Source organism: Monodelphis domestica, chromosome 3 (genome assembly GCF_027887165.1).
Source record: "Monodelphis domestica isolate mMonDom1 chromosome 3, mMonDom1.pri, whole genome shotgun sequence".
NCBI lineage: Eukaryota > Metazoa > Chordata > Mammalia > Didelphimorphia > Didelphidae > Monodelphis > Monodelphis domestica.
Window position 1 is genome coordinate 112,207,509 of NC_077229.1, and position 20,602 is coordinate 112,228,110.

Here is a 20,602-nt window from a genome sequence, read left to right on the forward strand (position 1 = left end):
AAATAGAAACAGGCCACTAAACATACATAATTATCCTTGGGGGCCAAATATTGACTTCAAAAATCACATCTTTTTAGATTTCTTTTATGAATACATCACACATTAAAATCAGATAGAAACCATGTTTTATCTAGTTTGGGTCCTGCACTTTGGCACCACTAAATTGCACAGAGATAACTGAACTCATGGAAATGGATGAGATCACCTGGAGAGAGGGAAGAAAAGAGAGCCCTGCACAGAACTTTGGTATACACATTCAAAAGATGAGGATCACCAGGGAGGTGTAGTTATTTCCCCAAACCATATCTTTTTTCTTGAAGTTTTCCAGTGACAGGAACACTACCATCTCCCTAGATAGTTCTAATGGTTAGGAAATTTTCTGTGACATGAACTGCAAAGTGTGTCTCTTTGAAACTTCTTCCCATTGCTCATGGTAAAATACAAGTCTAATTCTGCTTTTCCTTGACAGTCCTTCAAATACTTGAAGATAACAGAGTATCTGACACATAGTAAGCACCTAGCAAATGCTCTTTCTCTGTGTATGTCATACTCCTTCTATACAGATTCCAGTTCCTTCACTGATCATTCAAGTAAGATACTCCTCAGCTTATCATGTCCATCTTAAACTGTGCCTTCCAGAATCTGTCACTGTACTCCAAATCAGGTCTAAACAGGGCAGAGTACATATTCTAGATTTGATAAATATGCAATCTAGATCTTTATCCAAGTCACTTATAAAAAAAAAAATTAAGCATGTCAGGGTCAGCACAACAAGAAAATTGAAGTTTAGAGATTAAGTGGCTTGTCTACCTTCACATGGCCAGTGAAATCTGAGCTAGAATTATGAGCCCAGATGTCCTGATTTGTAAGTTGTAGGCTTCAATTTAAAGATACCATTCAATAGATGAATAGAAGTTGTATGTGACTTTAACTCTCTTAACTCATAGGTAGGATTGGATAATAAGAATTTGCCCAATGCCTCACAATCTTGTTATGAGCAATGTGTTTTATAAACTTTAAAGTTCTGTATTCACCTATTATAATTGGCCAAATGGTTTGAGAGTATAATAAATGTAGTAATATTAGAAATTATCTAATCCAAACCCATCTCATTTCATAAATGAGGAAGTTGAAATAATACAATTTGCCCAGGGATGCAGTTTGATAAAAAATCAAGAGCCAGGATTCAGTATCAAGTAATCTGACTTCATATCAACTGTTCTTTCCACAAAACAAAATTATTTGATGTCTAGATATTTTCATTCTTGTTTTTTAAAGGAAAGGTGCATCCACAAGTTAATTTTAAATATGGGATAGTTTCTGATGAATATTTTTCAGTAGGCACTTTAAAATTTTGTACCTTTTTTCAACTCATTTCTTCTCAGAAAATTTAGTAATATCATAGCAAGTACATGTGTTTTTTTCTTGTGCTAATTACCTGAAATTTTCAAAATGACGCTTCTAGCAGCCATGTTGTACATCAGGAAAACATTTCATTTTTACAGTTCTGCCAATCCCTTTTGACTTCCTTCATTTCAAAAAGAAAACAGTGATTTAGGAAATTAATAAATGGAATTACTAATAAATGATAGAATTTCCATTATAAAACTCATAATTTTTCATTCTCTGATTCTAAAAATATATATATAAAATGTTGACTGTATATGTAAAGTGGAAATTCTGTTCCTTTTTTGGCCACATTATGTAACAGGCAAGAAGATGTTTTTAAGTCACTTTTCTCTATTGGAATAAATGTTGGCAATATTAATCCATGTTACATACTTTTAAATTTCAAAGAACATACCAAGCTTGAGAATGCCTAATCTTATTTCAGTAATGTTTCCAATTTTATTTTAAAATTTTCCATTTTTGCTTTAAAGCAATTTTATTATATTCTTATATTCTCATATAAAATTTTACATTTTAATCCAGATCTATATTACATTTAAATTTTGTAAACTGTATCATGATACCATTTAAAATATTATGTAAGGTTGACTCAAACATTTTTGCCTTACTATTTAGGTGTTTTAATGAATGTTTTAAGAGCTAAATATTTTTTAAGCAGTCAAGTTTTAATTACTCAGGTGGACCTGAGTGATAGAATCCAAATTTTTCTTTCTCTTTGTATATCCTACACTCTATAATTCTATATCTATGAAAAATGAATTAGTCTTTCTAATTACAATGGGTTTCCTATTAGAATGAATTCATAGTCTGTCTGACTATGAAAAATATAGAGTATTCAAAAGATTTGAACCTCTCTTTTTTAGGCTAGCCAACAATGAGAAGCAAGGAGTAAGGACACATACAGTCTCTGTATCAGGTAAGTGTTGATAAATGTAAAATTTATTAATAATTCAATAAACATTCAATTCAATAAATAGTTGCCATGTTATAGATTTCTGTAGTCTCCTCCTAAATTTGATTTGTTTGATGAATATACTTTTAATTTTTTATTTGATTGTTTATTTTTTTCTAATATACTTTTTAACCAAGGTTATGTGTGGTTTGAAAATGTAAAGAAAATGCTATGCAATTCAGAAGTGTTTTTCCAATTGAAAGACTAATCATTTTGATTTATATCAGAATACTTTGATTTTTAAATTTTGAGTCAGAATTCATGTCTTAAGCAGACAAGAGAAATAAGAAAAATTAAAATTGTGGTTATAGGTTTCTGAAAGTAGCAGAAACATTATTTTATTATTTTTTATTTTATGAGTTTTACTTTAATATAAATCAATGTTCATTTGAAATAATGTATATTGACAACTGTCATTTGACCATCATGATTTAGTTGTTGTTTTGTAAGTTCATAAACACCTTTTATGTACTTTTAATAATAAATCCCAGGTGAGTTTAATGTAAGATATCCTGATTTTAGAATCAGCTAAATTTCACATTTTATTCTGTGGTTTAAGATTATTGCTGTCTCTATTTAGTTAAGAAAAGTGCTACTAGTGAAAGGAAAGATAACAGTTGTTGATTTTCTGCAGAAAAGAGAAGCTATAATATAATAGTTACTGGTATAGGACTGTGACAGCCAAATTGTTTCATAAACTTAAGTCTTAAGCATTTCTCCACAGATCTGTGAAAATTAAAAACCTTGAACCATAAAACTAATTTTGACAATGACCATCCCCTGCTGGTCTACTACTGATGTAACTGACTTAGAAAGTACTCTGTACTTTGGTCTAGACATAATCATAAATTTTGTAATATAGCACCACTATGGCCAGTTACCAGCCCTTGAGTTCATAGGATTTGTTTTGTTTGTTTGTTTATTTTATTCTTAGCAGGTTTGGGGAAGATAGGGAACCTTATCTTTGTACCTGAACTTTATCATCAGATTACTGATTACCTAGCATCTGGGGATCATGGGAATGGGAAGCTATAGACAACAAAAAGAGCATTTTTAACAGTTTTATTGGAAGTTAAAAGGATTATCCAAAGAAGGATTTTTCCTTCATGTGGCTACTAGGGCAATGATATAGACAACAGTGAAGAGGAAACAAGATGCTCAGTTTCTATTTTGCTTCTGTTTTCTCTGACATGGAGAATGACCTGTGTACTAGAAAAGATAGAACACAAATGACTAGCAGAAGTTCACATCCAAGATAAAAGTATCCTTTTTGCCCTCAATGAATTCAGATCATCTGACCCTGAGAAACTATGTTCCTGGAAAAGCTGGCAGACGTAATTACTGATGTGCTATCAGTAATATTTAAAAGATTATGAAAGATGAGAAAATTGCTACAAAACTTGAGGATAAACATCCTAATTTCAGTAAAAATAAAAAAAAAACAACAACCCAGACCTGTGAACCATAAAATTCTCAAAAGATATATGGGAAGAATCTTCCCATATCTCTTTCCATAGCAAACTTTTTCTTTATAATTTAGCAATATTCAGTTTCAGTTGTTTTGTGGTAGTTTTTCTTTCCATTTACTTGATTTGTTGAAGTCATTGTGCATCTTGTTTTCCTAGCTCTGCTTCTTTTAGTGGCAACAGTTCCTATAAATCTTTGCATGTTTTTCTAAATTTATCATATATTCATCTCTGTATTCACAATTCATTAGAAACAAAAGTATTCCATTACATTCGCTTGCTACAATTTGTTAAGCTGTTCTCCAAACAATTAGTATCTCCTTTTTTCCAATTATTTTCAACCACAAAAAGTACTTATATAAATATTTTGATATATGTAAGCCTTTTTGTCAGTGACCTAAGGGAAAGGGTATGGGGAGACAGTAATATCTAGCAGTAGAATCTCTTTGTCAAAGGCATTTTATTTTCATAATTCCAAATTGCTTTCCAGAATGGTTATACCTCTTTGATAGCTCCACCAAAAAAAAAAACACACTTCCTTCAACACTAACATTTACCCTTTTTTACCATCTTTTCCAGTTTTGTGGATGTGAGATGAAACCCCAAGGATTTTTTTGTGTTTGTGTGAAAGCATAGATAGCTATTGTAAAACAAATTACATAATATAATATGTAACATAATAATATTATATAATTATTTGTTTTAAATATGTAATAAATTCTCACATTAGCTATGTACAGAAATCTATGTCTTAGACCTAGAGATGGGAGATCCTGACTTGATTCAAAGCTAGCCTGACACTTCCTTGCCATATGACCCTGTTCAAATTACTTACTTCCTATTATCTAGCCCTTATTGTTCTTCTGCCTTGAAACTAATACATAATATTGATTCTAATGTGGAAGTTAAGGATTTTTTTAATCCCTCTCTCTTTTTTTTTCCTTTCCCTCTTAATCTACTCTTTCCCCACAAAAACAAGTAATTTTATATGGGTTGTCCATATATTATCATACAGTACATATTTCCTATTTTGTCATGTTGTGAAACAAGAGATATAATGCTTACAATAGTAAAAAATTCATTTTGGTTTTTATTTGCAATTCCTTATTATTAATTATTCTGCAACCTTCTTTTATGTGATTGTCAACAATTTACCACTATGTTTTGAGAATTGTTTCTTTTGACTACTTATCTACTAAAGAATGACTTTTAGTCTCACCTTTCTCTTTTTACTTGTCTTTATCTTAGCTTTCAAACCCTTGTTGAAGATACTTGATACAAAGATTATTTTCCATTTACCTTTTTCTTCTCTTAGCCTAGCTGTATGAATTTTCTTTGCAAAAATGCCTTCAAATTTTGTATTATAAAAATAACTATTTTATCTTTTATAATTGTTTCTATCTCTTGTCTGATTAAGAATGTATAGCTTACTCATAGATTGATACATCATGGTGTTTACAATTCAAGTTACACACTGATTTTTAAATTATTGGTGAAATAGAGTATAAGATGTTATAAGTCACATGGCTTTCCAGTTTTCCCAACAGGTCTTATAAAATAGGGAATTCATTGCTAGATAATTTGTGCTTTGGAGTTTATTCTACACTGATACTGAATTCCATTATTTCTGATTCTTTCATGTGTAGTCGGTTCCCTTTTTAACTTTTCTACTTTTTAACTTTTTTTATTTTAAAATGGTTTTAATGAGTGCTGCTTTATAATCTGAGGTCTAGAAGTGTCCCCTCATTTTTCTTCTCCCTTTGTTTTCTAGATCATTTGTTCTTCAAAATAAATTTCATTGCAATTTTATATAGCTTTATCAAATATTCCTCTGGTGGTTTGACTGTATGGCTTTAAATCAATTATTCATGAGGAGATGATGAAGAATGTAGACTAGAGTACCATTAGAGTAATTCAGGACTGATTGGATTGCAGGAATCAAAGGAGTAGTTAATGTAGCGATAATGTGGCAGGAGGTCTCTAGTGGAGTGACTAATAGATCTATCTTTGACCCTGTGCTATATTTAACATTTTATCAGTTATTCAGTTAAAGTCATTTTCATCAAATTTGTAAATGATATAAAGCTAGAATAATGACAAGCACTGGACATAGAATCCAAAAGTAATGTGACAGATTAGAACAATTGGCTGACTCTAGTAAGATGCAGTTTAGTAGGGAAAATATGCATTTTTATACAGAATTTTAAAAATTAAATATAATAAATTTATATTTTATATATATTTATACATAAATATATATATAATAAATTAAATTAAATTAAATTTTTAAATATAGAATGAAAGAAGTAGGTTTTGATTGAAGTTCCAAAAAGAAAAATCTTTGGGTTTCAAAGGTCTGCATGCTTATATATTATCAAATGACATTATATGTAAAACATTTTATAAAATTTGATGCACTGTATAATTATTTATTTATTTATATTTTATGTGTTTTATATAATTATTTATATAGTTATATTTATATACTACTATTATGATTCAGCAATCTTATGTGCCCATGAGAAAAACTAACTTTTAATTTAAAAACAGAATTTAATCTGCATTAAGAGAGTCATAGCTTCCAAAAATGAAGTAGTGATTATCTATTCCACTCTGGCCATACTTCATCTACAACACTGTGTTCATTTCTTGGTGCCACATTTTAAGACTGCTATTTCCTGGGAAGACTTATTTGAACTGGTGCAAACTGAAATGAACAGAACCAGAACAGTATTGTTCAATGATCAACTGTGAAAGATTTAGCTATTCTCAGCAGTACAGTGAGCCATGACAATTAAAAAGGACTTATGAAATAGAATGCTATCCACCTCCAGAGAAGGAACCAATGGAATCTGAATGCAGATCACTTTTGTAAAAAACTTTATTCTTGTGTTTTTTCTTTGTTTTCTTTTCTTTTGCAACATATCTAATATGGAAATATGTTTTGCATTACTATACATGTATAATATCAAATTGCCTGCCTTTTCAAGGAGAGAAGGGGAGATTTGGAACTCAAAAAAAATTTTAGGGGGCAGCTAGATAGTTCAGTGGGTTGAGAACCAGGTCTAGAGATGGGAGATCCGTGGGTCAAATCTGGCCCCAGACACTTCCTAGCTGTGTAACCCTGGGCAACTCACTTAACTCCTATTGCCTAGTCCTTACTGCTCTTCTGCCTTAGAACCAGTACACTGTATTGTCTAATTCCTCCTACAACTTTTTTTTTTTTAGAGAAGAGCACCCAAACCAGTCATGTCTTCATTCCTTTCCAGTTTCCACTCTCAGTTCTCTAGACTTTCTCTACTATGACCCAAAAGCCTCCTCTCCCTGGGAGTTCACTCTCTCTATGGTCTTCTTACACTAAAAGTGCACTCCATTTTTAGGAAAAACATTCTCCAGGCTCCACACCTCACACTGGACTTTTTCTGTTCTTCCCACTATGTGAATACCCTTTCCGTCACCTACCCTCATTTCATTTCCTCATTACAATTTAAGCTCGTTGAGGACAGGGACTATAATTCTTTCTGCCTGTATATTCCTAGCACTTAATATAATATCTGGTACATAGCAAGCATTTCGTAAATGCTTGTGGTCTTGCTGATAGTTATCTTAAGGTATATGAAAAGCTATCATGTTGAGGACTAATGCAGTGAACCTGCAAAACAAAGAACAATGAGAGAAAAAATGGCAAATTTAGGCCTTATATCAGGAGAAAAACTTTCTAGTTATTAGAACTATCTAAAAGCATCATAAACTGCCTGGAGGGGTAATGAGGGAAAGGTTCCTCATCTTCAAGTGAATGCTAAATATATAACAATGTAAAATTATTATTTTATACATAGATAGGACTAGATGGCTACTGAAACCACATTAAACAATCAAATCCTTTGTTTCTTTGGTTCTTAGTGAGCATTGTATAATTTTAGTGTCATTCTGAAACCCTCAAACTCTTGACTTTGAGGCGTGGGGTATCTTGTGAAAGGAACAAAGAAGGAAGCAAATGTCACTGGATTGTAGAGTATGGAGATAGAAGTTGTCATTCAGTTATATGCAACTCTTCATGGCCCAATAAACAATACTGTCTATGGAGTCTTCTTGGCAGATACTGAAATGATTTGCCATTTCCTTCTCCATTATTTTAAGGCAGAGGTCAAATGACTTGTTCATGGTCACATAGCTAAAAAGTGTCTGAATATACATTTGAATTCAAGTCTTTCTGACTCCAGGCTTACCACCCTATCAGCCACATAGCTCCTGATGAAAGAACAAGATGTAATAAAATTAGAAAGGTAGGATTTGCATTTTTTTAAAAGACTTTGAAAGCTTCTTCTCCACTGCCCATTCTCCCCCTTCCCCAAAAATCCCTTACTTTGATCTTTCTGACCTCGGTAACTATTGTCCTATATCTCTTTCGTCCTTAGTGGCTAAAGTCCTTGATTGAAAGGCCATCTACAAGAAGTGCCTCTGCTTTCTCTCTTCTCATTGCTAAGCATCTTACAATCTAGCTTCCATTCTCTTTGTTTCGTTGAAATGGCTCTTTCTAAAGTTACCAGTGACTTCTTAGTCACCAAATCTAATAGCCTTCTTAATCCTCATTTTTCTTGACCCCTCTGCAGACTTTGACACTGTTAATGATGCTATCTTCTGTAATAGAGGGTAAAATGGGAAAGATTTGTGATAAGGGAAAAGGATGATAAAGGGAATAGTGTCTTTCCCCCCAAACCCCCTCTAAGGTTGCCTTCAGCTTTGCATGCTGGGTTCTATGAAGAATCTTATTGAAGAGGCTTATGGTGGTAAGTTCTCTTCTTCTTGGGGAAAGTCACTTCTCTCCCCCTTACTCTCATGTTTCCTTCTAGTAATATTTGAGTCAGTTCTTGAGTCTTTCTTTAACTAAAATTTATTGGAGGGAAACAGAAAAGGATACAGGGCAGATGGAGGGTAAAGATTTAGTGTTCAGGAAGGAAAGAGGGAGAAGGGGTCACTAACTAGCTAATATCTTTCCTCCCAAAGTTAAGCAGATCAAGTTTGGTTCATTTGACCCACTTGGGATCAGAATAAAAAGGACGCTGGTTCTTGGCCACACAGGGAAGTATCCCAAGTTCAGATTCAAAGGAGGTAGATAGAAATCTTCCTTGTTGGACAGCTTATTTTTCAAAGTCCTGTCCAATTAGCTTGTCTTCTGATGTGATGTGGGTCAGGAATCACAGAATGAAGATCACTGGATCAAGGAGCCAGCTGTAGCTACCTGTCTGGCCTGTAGTACCAGACAGAAATTAGTTGGCTAACTGCTGGATCAGTTCAGCTCTCCTCCCTCTCCAGAGTTCTGAGTTCCTTTTTCCACCCATCCCCCACTGCTGTAGGATTCTTCAGCTCTTCTCTCCAAGATGTCAAACCTTCTCTTACATCTCCTCCTTCTGTCTTTCCGCATAGTTGTCACCTTGACTCCACACAGTAATGTCTTACTTACCTTTATTCTATTACTATGATATCCTATCTATTCTACTTATTAATTCCACTTTATACCCCCACCCAAAATAAAAAATCTTAGCCTAATCTTCTCTGTCCTGTTCTTAAACCTATGCTAAATCTGGGTTGTGGGAAAATAATTTTAGGTTGGGTATATAGGTATAAGGTTCTTAAACAATGTAACAATTTTGATTTGGGGTTGTCAATATTTCTAACAATGTGCAACAGTGCATAAAGTTATGCAATGACAATGTACTATGTAACTATAAAGTGAATGTATATTCTTCTATTCCTTATGTCTTTTATGCTTATATAAAGTGTATTAATTATAATGTTTATGTATATACTGTTTTTCTTATTTACAGTTTGATTCATTCTTTCCCTAACGCTAACTTTCTATGTGTACAGAACTTCCCTTTTCTTCCCTTTGTCCCTATCTGTTATGGGTTAATATATTAATTCCTTCCTATTCTAAGTCAGTCCATTAGTATATTAGTAATACACATCATGTACATGTATGTTTCCTATACAATTATTGCATACAATGCATACATATATAAGCTCTGTTTTGAAGTCATCCAGACAAAAAATTATTCCCTTTTTGCCTATATGAATTCTGGCAGAGGCTTATTTACAAATGTACTTTTTTTTCTCTTTTTCATGTAATGGATTGTTCCTATTTACGATAGTCCCTAAAAATCAGTATGATATTGTGTTTATGTTCTAAGTATGTAATGTGGATGCATATACTCACGTACCATCTGGTATTTCCTCTAAACATGTTGTCTGATAAATCTGATCACTTTCTTTCTTATTGTGCCAGGTTTTATGTGCATGTGTGTGCAATTCCCTAAGTGTGGTGTTAATTTGTATGACAGTTAATCTTACGTGACCCATTCTATGGAAGTTCATTTTCTATATTGCCCTTGATTGACAGTCAGTTCCTTGTTGTTTAAGTCCATTTGTAGTGTTTGGTGTTGATTAGAGTTTTCTTAGGTCTAGATTTCTTCTCCTTTACTGCAACCCATCTTGTCAGTTGTCTCACCTTGAATGTTGTCTCTCGTCTGATTATTGGAACATACGGGATCATGCATGCATGTAAAATTGTTTTGGTTTTTGTGTGCTAGTAAGAGTGGTTTTTGTATTGGGTGTGTGCTAATGAGATATTTTGTAGAGCATATCTGTGTTGTTTCATGTGTGATTGTGTGTTATCTTATGATATGAGTTTGCAGAGGTTTGAGATGGAGAATTGATGTCCTTTTTGTATTGTGTATTATTCTATTTTGTTTTCGCTTTCGGTTGGACTTCCTATTCTCAGTGTTTCTTCTTCTTCTGCATTTTGTCTTGGAGTGTGGGTTTCTTGATTGTATTCTGGGGCAATCAATGTCTCTGTTTTTCTGGGGCATTTTGTCCACGTATGTGTTTTGTGAAAGTTTTCTGCTGGTTTCCTCTGAGGCAGCTCGAGTTTCTTGCATAGGTTCTGGATTGATTTCTGTTGTATCTTCTGGTGTGTCAATGTGAGCATAATGATGTTTGGCATGAGAAGCATGGTATCACAGTTCTTTTCCCATAACGTTGATGGAAGTAGGTATAGTGAGAGTGACTTCAAATGGTCCATTCCACCTTGGTTCTGTTGGTGTTTTTTGCTGAAATTTTTCATGTATACTTTTATCTCCTGGCTTGATGTTATGTAATGAGAAATCTAGTGATACCCTTTGTACTCACAATCCCCATCTTCTCAGGTCTTCCAGCCTATTTTGTATTTCTGTCAGATAGGTGTGTAGTTGGCATTCTCTTCCTAGCATGGATATATAAGATAGTTTAGCAGCCCTTCCATGCTATAAAGCTTCTCCATACTGTATCTCGTAAGGGGAAATATGCAAGTATCCTCTAAGATAGAATAGCACAAGAGGAAGAACTTGTATCCACTTGAGTTTGTGCACAGTTTCCCTATTGTGGTTTTTAGTTCTTTGTTCATTCTTTCTACTTGCTCTGAATTCTCTGGCCTATATATATCATGTAGGCTTCCCTTTGTTCCCAGATTCTTATAAACTTTTTGCAACATATGTGATGTAAAATGAGTTCCCCTATCTGAGTCAATAGTGTCTGGTATGCCATATCTTGGGATTATTTCTTTTAGTTATTTTCTCACTACCATAGCTGTATTGTTCTTTTTAGCCAGATATGCTTCTGTCCATCTTGTAAGTCTGTCCACTATCACTAATGCATATTTGTATCCTCTATCACTAGGCATCTTTATATAATCTATCTGCAAGAATTGGAATGGTGTGTAAGCTAGTGGTGTTCCTCCCAATGCCTTCCTCTTGAAACAACCTTGTTTGAATTGTCTGCAAAGGTTACATGCCTGACAAACTCTTATTGCATGTATGGATATCCCTGGTGCTACCCAAAATCTTCTAATTTCATCTGACAATGCTTTTACTCCATAGTGACCTTTGGAGTGTATAACATTGCAGAGGTGTTGTTATAATCTTTTGGGTAGAATAGGTTTCCCTCCTTGCTATCCAAATTCCTTTTAACAATTTGGCTCCTAGTTGGCTTTTCCATGACTGCACTTCCTCTTCGTTGTAATCTTGTGTGATATTGTGCTTTTCAACTAGCACAAATTTCAGCACATGTATGAGACCAAATCTGGCAGCATATTTCGCTGTTACATCCACTCTGTTGTTGCCCTGGGATATTTCATCATTGCCAAAAGAGTGTACCCTGCACTGTATTACTGCAGTTTCTTTAGGCGATGTCACTGAATCTAAGAAGTTTGATATCAGATTTCCATATGCTATTTTCTTCCCAGATGTTGTGACAAATCCTCTATTCTTCCAAATTTCTCCTGACAAATGTAGTGTAGAAAATGCATATACAGAATCACAGAAAATGTTGACTTTCTTATCTTTTCCTAAGCTGTTATGAGTGTTTTTATCTCTGCACCTTGAGCGCTAACATGGCTTGGTAATGAAGCATGCCAGAGTGTTCTGTCATTTGTTACTACAGCTGATCCTGTAACTCTTTTCCCTTTATAAATGTAAGAGGATCCATCAGAAAATATCTGTAAGTCAGGATTGTTAAATGGTGTATTTTTCAAATCTTGTCTGGTCTTGTGCACTATTCTCTTATACTTCTCTAGGTTTTTAGGACATCATTCTGTCTTGGTCCTCCTATTACTCAGTATCTTTTGCTGTATCTTCATATAAATCATATCCATGAACCATGGATGTTACATAGGACCCTCTCCTCTTCTCTCTCTATACCACTTCATTTAATGATTTCATCAACTTCCATAGATTTAATTACCATCTTTATGTTAAGATTTTCAAATCTACATATGCCACACCCATTGACCTCTTTGCTGACTTCCAATCTTATATCTCAAAGTGCCCCTCAGATATCTCAAACTGGATGTCCAAAACTGAACTCATTATTCTTCCCCCCTAAAATGTTTCCCCTTCCCCTCCTAATTTCCTTATTTCTCTTGCAGTCTTAATGTCATCATTGATTCCTCATTCTCACATACACAGCATATCCCATCTGTTACCAAAGCCTATTGATTTTATCTTTGCAGCATCTCTCAAATACATGCTCTTCTTTCCTTTGAAATGGCCCCTGCTCTAGGCCAAGACTAAAGTGGAAGGAGATATGGTACACAACTTTCTGTTTGCAGATGGCTATACACTCAATGAAGACTTCTGAAATAGAGATGCAACACTATATGAATCAATTCTTTTCTTGTGCTAATTTTGTCCTGACAATTAACACCAAGGAATAGAGGTTTTCTAAAAGCCATCACTGCATCATTCATACATGGGACCATTGATTACAATAAATGGAGACATTTTGTGAATAAGTTCACTAACCTTGGCAGTGTACTTTCCAGGAATGCAAACATAGATAATAAGGTTGACATAAGCATTGCCTGAGGTAGCTCAGTGTTTTGGGAAAGCTCTGAAGGAAAGTGTAGGAGAAAAGAGGTATTGGGGTGCCTATCACACTCAAGGTCTACAGAGACATTCTGTTGGCCTCATTTTTGTAAGCCTGTGAAACTTGGGCAGTCTACCAACACCATGCCAGAAATTGAATCGTTACCATTTGAATTGTTTTAGGAATATTCTGAAGGTCACCTGGCAAGAGAAGGTACTAGATATTGAGGTCCTTTATTGAGCTGAACAACCAAGAATCAGACTCTACCACAGAGAGCACAACTCCAGTGGGCTGGCCATGTTGTTTGGATACTAAACGCATATGTGCCTCAAAGACCATATTACGAAGAACTCACACAATTCATATGCTGACACAGAGGTCAGAAGAAGCAATACAAGGACAATCTCAAGGTCTCTGAGGAATTTTGGTATCAGTTATGAGACAAGGAAGACACCAGCACTGGACCATCCACTATTGTGTACCTGCATCAAAAAAGGTGCTGTGCCCTTTCAGCAAAGTAGAATTGCAATAGCTCAAAAGAAACATGAGATGTGCAAATTTAGAAACATCTCCATCCCAAATATTCATAGGTGTTTTGGGGACCCATCCTGTACTAGAGCTTTCCAAGTTTATATTGTTCTGATAAACCAGTATATTGACCCAACAGAGTGATATCATTTTGGTCCTTTTCAAGTACAACCACCACCATCCAATTCTAGAGCAAGCCCTTCTCACCTCACACTTGGACTATTGCAATAGTCTACCAGTGGGTCTGCCTACCTTGTCTCTTCCCATTCCGATCCATCCTCCATTTAAGCTGCCAAAATGATTTCCCAAAGCACAGATACAACTGTTTCATTTTCTGCTCCCATACTATTCACCTAACTTCATTTCCTCTCATCACCTCCAGGATATAAACTCCTCTGGCATTCAAAGCCTTTCATAACTTACCTTGTTCTACCTTTCTAGTCTTCTTATACCTTACTCCTCACCACAAACTCTTGGATCCATTAACATTGGCCTTCTTGCTATTTCATGACAAGATGCTTTGTCTCTCATCTCTGCCTCAACCTCACAATTTTCATTGGCTGTCTTCTGTGCCTGGAATATTCTCCCTCATCTCTCTGCCTATTGGTTTCTCTGGCTTCTTTCAAATTCCCACTAAACTCATATCTTCTTCAGGAAAACTTCCCAAACCCTCTTAATTCTGGTGCCTTCCCTCTTTTATTTCCTCTTTATCCTATATATAGCTTGTTCATGCATATCTCTTTGCTTTTTCTCCTCCCCACCCCCACACCCTTTGGAGTAAGCTCCTTGAGAGTAAAGATGGTCTTTTTCTTCTTTTTGCCTCCATGCTTAGCACAGTTTAGTTTTTATTGACTGACTTGACTTCTCTCCATTCACATAGCTATCACCCTAGATCAATCCTGTAGCAACTCTCTACTATTTTTATAACCTGATTCTTCTCCTGGCCTTAAGTCTTAATCCACTTAAATATCCTCTACCTGTCAACATTAATATTTTTAAAGCATGTATCTGAACTCCTCACTCCATCAAAAGATTTCTATGGCTTATTTTTGTCTTTAGTATCAAATACAAATTCTGCTATTTTGTACTTAAAGCCTTTCACAATGTGCTCCGACCTGTCTTTGAACCTCACTTCCTTTTATGTCCTTTAAAATGGCTTGCTTTCACTTCTTTCAAAACACTCCATCTCCCAACTCTGAGCATCTATATAGACATTTTCCATGCTTGGAATCAACTTTCACCACACCTCTGCCTCAGAATCTCTAGCTTGCTTCCCTACCTTTTACATCAAGCTTTCCTGATTTCCCCAACACTTGGAACTTCCTCTCAACCAAAATTACCTCTTATTTACATATGTATAAATGTTGTTTACTCCCAGTAGGATGAAAGTTTCTTGAGATTGGGACTTCTTTTGTTTTTGTCTTTGAATGGGCAGTGCCTAGCATGTAGTAAATAATCTTTATCTAGATCATCTCTTAGCTCACTTTTAGCTCTAAATTTCTGATCTTTTGAATGTAAAGTACTTATTCCATACATAATCTTTGATGTGGATACTTAGTTGCAACAGTTATGTTTATGTGCTTTTAAATCCCCTGTTAAAGGTTTCTATATAAAAACAAACTTGAAGATACATTTTTTTAATGTAATACCAGGAGTTCTTAATTTAGGGTATATGAACTTTTTTTTAATTCAATAATTACATTTCAGTATCCTTGGTTTCTTTGGAATCATATGTATTTTTTTAGGCAAAATTACATTAAAAATATTATTCTTAGATGGGGTACATAGGTTTCACTAGACTTCCAGAAGGGTCCAGGACCCAGAAGAAGGTTAAATGCTCATTTAGATCCTACAATAATGGGACTCAAAAATTATTAATAATTTTTAATAAGCTTTCTTAAGGAACATGTATTAGAACTTTGAGCACATGTGATGCAAGCAGTCTTTTGTGTTTTCCAAATTTAGTAAAGTTAAGGAACTACAAGACTGATTAATTGTGATTTATAAAGTCATGACCTTAAGGGAGCACTTTCCACATCAACTACTTCCTCTGAATAAATTTCCCTTTCTAAACCTTACTTTCCTCATATGTAAAATTCGTGTTTAAGCTCTTATGAGATTTGAAAATTCTCTTAGTTACAGTGCTCTGTTTCTGGAATTTGAAGTTCAAATAGATCTGTTTTAGAAGTGTGGTTTTAGGGGGCAGTGAGGTGGTTCAGTGGATTAAGAGCCAGGCCTAGAAATCTGAGGTTGTGGGTTTAAATCTGATCTCCAACACTTTCTCACTGTGACCCTGGCAAGTCACTTAACCCTCATTGCCTAGGCCTTATAGCTCTTCTTCCTTGGACCCAATGTACAGAATTTATTCTAAAATGGAAGGTTAGGGTTTCGTTGGGGGTTTTTAAGTGTGGTTTTAGGATATGTGAAAGGACCCCCTTTTCTAACTTTCTGGATTAGGACTTTTTTGTACTATCAAGTCCCTAAATAAATCGGCAGACTGTAGTTATATCAGAGATTTCCAAAATTTTGAAATGTTTTAGCTTAATTTTATCAATGGATTTAGGATTTAAAATCTCCCCATCAACTCCATTCACAACATATCCATGGCATTATTATGTATGTTCATCATATTTTGGAGATAGCTCCTCCTTGAGCCCTCATTGACCTTGTTTATCCACTGTTTCTGGAAATACCAGCTGTGTTCAGTTCACCCATCAATTAACTTAACAAATTTCTTCTTGATATCTTCCCTAGCTTTGCCTTTGTGGGGATACACCCTCCTTTCTTACTTAGCTCTTTTTCATGTATTGTTTTTCTTCATTAGAATTAAGTTCCATGAAGGTCTATTTGTTTAGCTCATTGTTTCCCATATAGTAAAAATAAATGATGGGGCACCTAGGTGGCTCGGTAGATAGAGAGCCAAGCCTAGTGATGGGATGTCCTGGGTTCAAATGTGACTTCAGATTCCTCCTAGCTGTGTGACTTGGGTCAAGCTACTTAATTCCCATTGCCTGGTCCATACCTCTCTTAATGCCTTGGAAGCAGTACATAGTCTTGATTCTAAGACATGTTTTTATGTGATTGTTTAAGGGAAAGAGACAAGAGGGACACATCTAAATATCTTAAGTTTATTGATGGGAAATGGGAGAGGATGGAGGGTAACAAAGGTGAAGGGAAAAGTTCTTAATCTTATCCTCAAACTAATTTCCTTAATACTATCCTATAGGCTAACTTATCTAGGCTAACTAAGTTAAGTATCCCCCAAACAGAACCTCACAAACTGAGTCCAGTAAATGAGCCAAGATCCCAGAGGTAAAGTCCCAAAGTAGGTCCAGAAGCGAAGTGATGGTTCTTCTTTGGTCTTCAGTCTAGCTGCCAACAGCCAGTTCAAGCAGTTTTTCTCCTCTCAAGCTGGTATCTCAGAAAGGCCAGAAATCTTGTAGATAGGTGAAAATCACAGCTAACTTCCAAAGCTTCACCCAGAAGGTTGGTTTCAGTTGGGACCCCCTTAGAATCTTGACCTAGTCTCTCATGTGATTCTTTGTCACATGTCCCTGCCAATCATTTTGCAGAATAATTTTGCATCAAGGAGATTTGCTTACTACAGACAGAAGGTAAAAGCTTTTAAATTAATAAATTAAAAGATCCATTCTCCACAAATAATTTTTACCAAAGTGCTGTAGAAACTTCACCTTTAGTTCTTATAACATTTCAGATATACCAGAGCAGCATTCATTCTTTCAGTCTGCTATCCTTCACTATTGCCATGTGACAAAACTAACTCCTTTATCAATTTTATGGTATATCCCTTAGTCCATTTCTTGCCCAAAGGTCAGTGTTTGAAATAAATATATTTCAAATATATGTTTCAAATATATTTCAAAGAGAGAAATATGTTTCTCTCTTTCTGTTTCCTCTTGATTTCCCCCACAAACTTATTCCAGAAATGCTAACTTGTTCCCCTTCACCTGCCACTGGGTTTTTTCAGTGTTCTAGGGAACAGAAATACCAGCACTTCTTCTAGAGGAAAAACTTCCAGGAGTCTGTTGGCAATTGGAAAACCATCTGACTCAGGCTACCCAGAATTCTAAACAGCTACCTTCACAAGATTCTGTCTGGCCTTAAAGAAACCTTACCCACTATTCTTTACCCTGTCCTTACCTGCTAAGATCCCAATTACTCCAAATGGTCCTCATTAGCCCCATGGCTTAATTAATCCTAATAGTAGTTCTGAGAAAGATCTAGGTGTTTCATGGCATGCCATTCACATAGCAGTGTGACGTGGCAGTCAAGGAGGGATTATACTTGTTCAGTTTGGTCCTGCAAAATAAACCAAGAGCCATGAGTTAAAGTTGCAAGGAGACAGATTTATGCTTGATGTCAAGAAAAACTTTCTAATGATTAGAAGTATCCAAAAGTGGAATAGACTCCTCCAAGAGGTGGATGAGTGCCCCTCTTTTGAGGTTGAGAAAAGACTGTATTACCACTTCTTTAATATGTTGTAATAGTTATTCTTTTCATAGTTGATTTGGACTGTATGGCCACTGACATTCTTTCATTTCTCAAATTCTGTGATCCATTTATAAACTAAAAAGGTTTGGGCTACATGATCTCCAGGTTCCCTTCTAACTAAAATATGGGACTTTATGTGCTAATCAAATTGATAATCTCATTGATTTGGATATTCCCTCTGTAATCAAGGAAGAATGGCAAAAAGCATAGTAAAACCTGAAATGTAATCAAAATGGACCCAAGAGAAGCAGATGGAACAGTCATGAGCCAGCAGGGGAAGAGAATTCCATGGAATTCCAAAGGAGAAAAACTGTTGGCCAGAACTAGGTCTGGTCTCTCACTTCTCTCACTGACTTACTCTCTCAACCGGGGACTCTGGCCAGAACTAGGGAGCAGAGTAGGTTTTCCATATACCTTTTCCTTACCTGGTTATTGCTGAAGAAAAGTGTTTCTTTTTTTATTGAAGGTCATCCTGAATCATCATTTCACCCTTGAAATATAGTTTGGTCTCCCATCAAATATAACTATAGAAAAGATAGGAATAGGGTCTCTCCAGTCCCTCTGTCCTACCTTTTCCCCTTTTATCTTTCTTTCCCAAGAAATAAATTAGCTATTTAGTATACCAAAGACTATCTCTGAAGTTTGTAATAGGAGGGAAGATTGTCAACATACAGAAGAAGGTTGAAAGGGGTTGACTCACTCTTGGTCAGGTCCAGACTCCATTAAGCTTAGTGGGGAAGGAGGAAGTGGCTACACATTAATCAGCCCTCTCCAGCAGCTGGTTTCCTGTTCCTAGCATTTTGAGGTCCCCTCTTTCAGTCCCACTATTACACCTCCAATAAGGAAGATTACAGCCAATCAATATTTGCCCTTCGTGCTGAATGTCCTCCTCCATTTTTCCTGACTTTAGTAGCATACAAGTGGAATAATTGGGCCTCATAACTAAAACTCACTTTTACTACTTGACCAGCTTATCTTAAGTTTTGGTTGTATTTTTTTACAAATTTTTCCAATTTTATTCCAATAATCTTTCCCATTCTTCAGCAAAGTTTTTTCCATTTGTTTTGTATCACTCATACCTACTATGCATCTCTGCATTGTTCTCTATATGATATTCATTTTTAATTCTTTTGAGCCTTCAGCCAAACCATAACATGAGAATACTAAAAGAAGGGCCATTGTTTCATGGTGACATTTAGAGTCATTAAAGAAACATTGAAATTTCCTGAAAGCAATATAGCCCACTCTCTTCAAATTAACTGTAAGACAATTCACTGTTTATTTGTACTGTATGCCCCCAGTATATAAACTAATGGACCAATAGATTTTTTTAGCCTAGTACATATGAACACTAAACATACTTCACACTTGGTTTTGTTTTTTTTCATGCATTGATATTCAGGCCAATTTCTTTTAAATGGTTACAGATCACTTCCATGTAGTTCTATAATGACCTAACACAATGTCATCTACAAATGGGAATATCCAAAGGACTTCACTGTATAGGAGATCTTTCTTCAGTTTTGATTTTTTTATCTTCACCTTTTGCAAGCCTATATCTCCCTATTTTATGACTTGCCTGATATTTAGGATCAAAGGGTCTTAAATAAGGTCAATCAGTAAGCATTTTGAAGTGCAGAAGCCAGGAGTTGAAGACAAGGAGGGAGAGCATTTTAGGGATGGGAGATACTACTGAAAATGCCTGGAGTCAGATTCAAGTGTATTGTTTAAGAAACAGCAAAGGCGCCAGGGTCACTGAATCATAGAATATGTGAAAGATGGTTAGATAAATATGAGGGGGCCAGACCATGGAGTTCTTTGAAAACTTAACTGAGGATTATGTAATTGATCCTTTAGATAAAAGGGGACAACTGACCAGTAATTGTCAGTATTCTTGTGGACATCTTTTTTTGATAATAATAAAGTTTGAATGTTTTTTTTTTCTTCTGCACCTTCAGATACTTTAAGATTCTATCTATTTTTCTCCTGTAGCTGGGGGAGGGTGGAAATATTTTTATATCATCTTACTTATCTTTAGTCTGTTGGAGCCCTTGTGACAAGCTTTTGTGAAATCTCACATACATATGATTTCTTAGAAGTTACAATATCTTACAGCTTTTGTTTTAAAGTATTAATTTTAAGGAAGTTATAAAGTAGCTCAAATACATTGTTTATATTTTATACTTTCAAAGTATACTAAATTATAAATGTTGAAGGTAGAAGGAACTTCAGAAATTATTTAGCCTATCCACCTCAGTTTTCATAGTCATATAGTCATAGGATTATAGACCTAAGAGACAGATGGGGAATCTGAAGACCAAAAGTTAAGTAAAAA

The 20,602-nt window shown here is 35.1% G+C and overlaps 1 protein-coding gene and 1 long non-coding RNA gene across 14 annotated transcripts in view; one reads left to right on the plus strand and one right to left on the minus strand.

The window, feature by feature from the left end:
- The window catches only part of PTK2 (protein tyrosine kinase 2), a 426,082-nt gene that overhangs the window by 263,463 nt on the left and 142,017 nt on the right, over positions 1-20,602 (plus strand). For 12 of the 13 annotated variants that reach the window (XM_056823019.1, XM_056823011.1, XM_056823017.1 and 9 more), the window contains one exon: positions 2,274-2,326. In XM_056823019.1, the coding sequence (XP_056678997.1) occupies positions 2,274-2,326 (53 nt within the window). Of the gene's footprint in view, positions 1-2,273; positions 2,327-13,438; positions 13,724-20,602 lie in introns of those variants that run through there. The other variant, XM_056823022.1, reaches the window with a different exon arrangement.
- Positions 16,870-19,343, minus strand: LOC103093183 (uncharacterized). Its single transcript, XR_465507.2, has 2 exons — positions 18,693-19,343; positions 16,870-18,075 (listed from the first exon to the last, which is right to left on the minus strand). It is a non-coding gene; the product is annotated as an uncharacterized LOC103093183 (long non-coding RNA).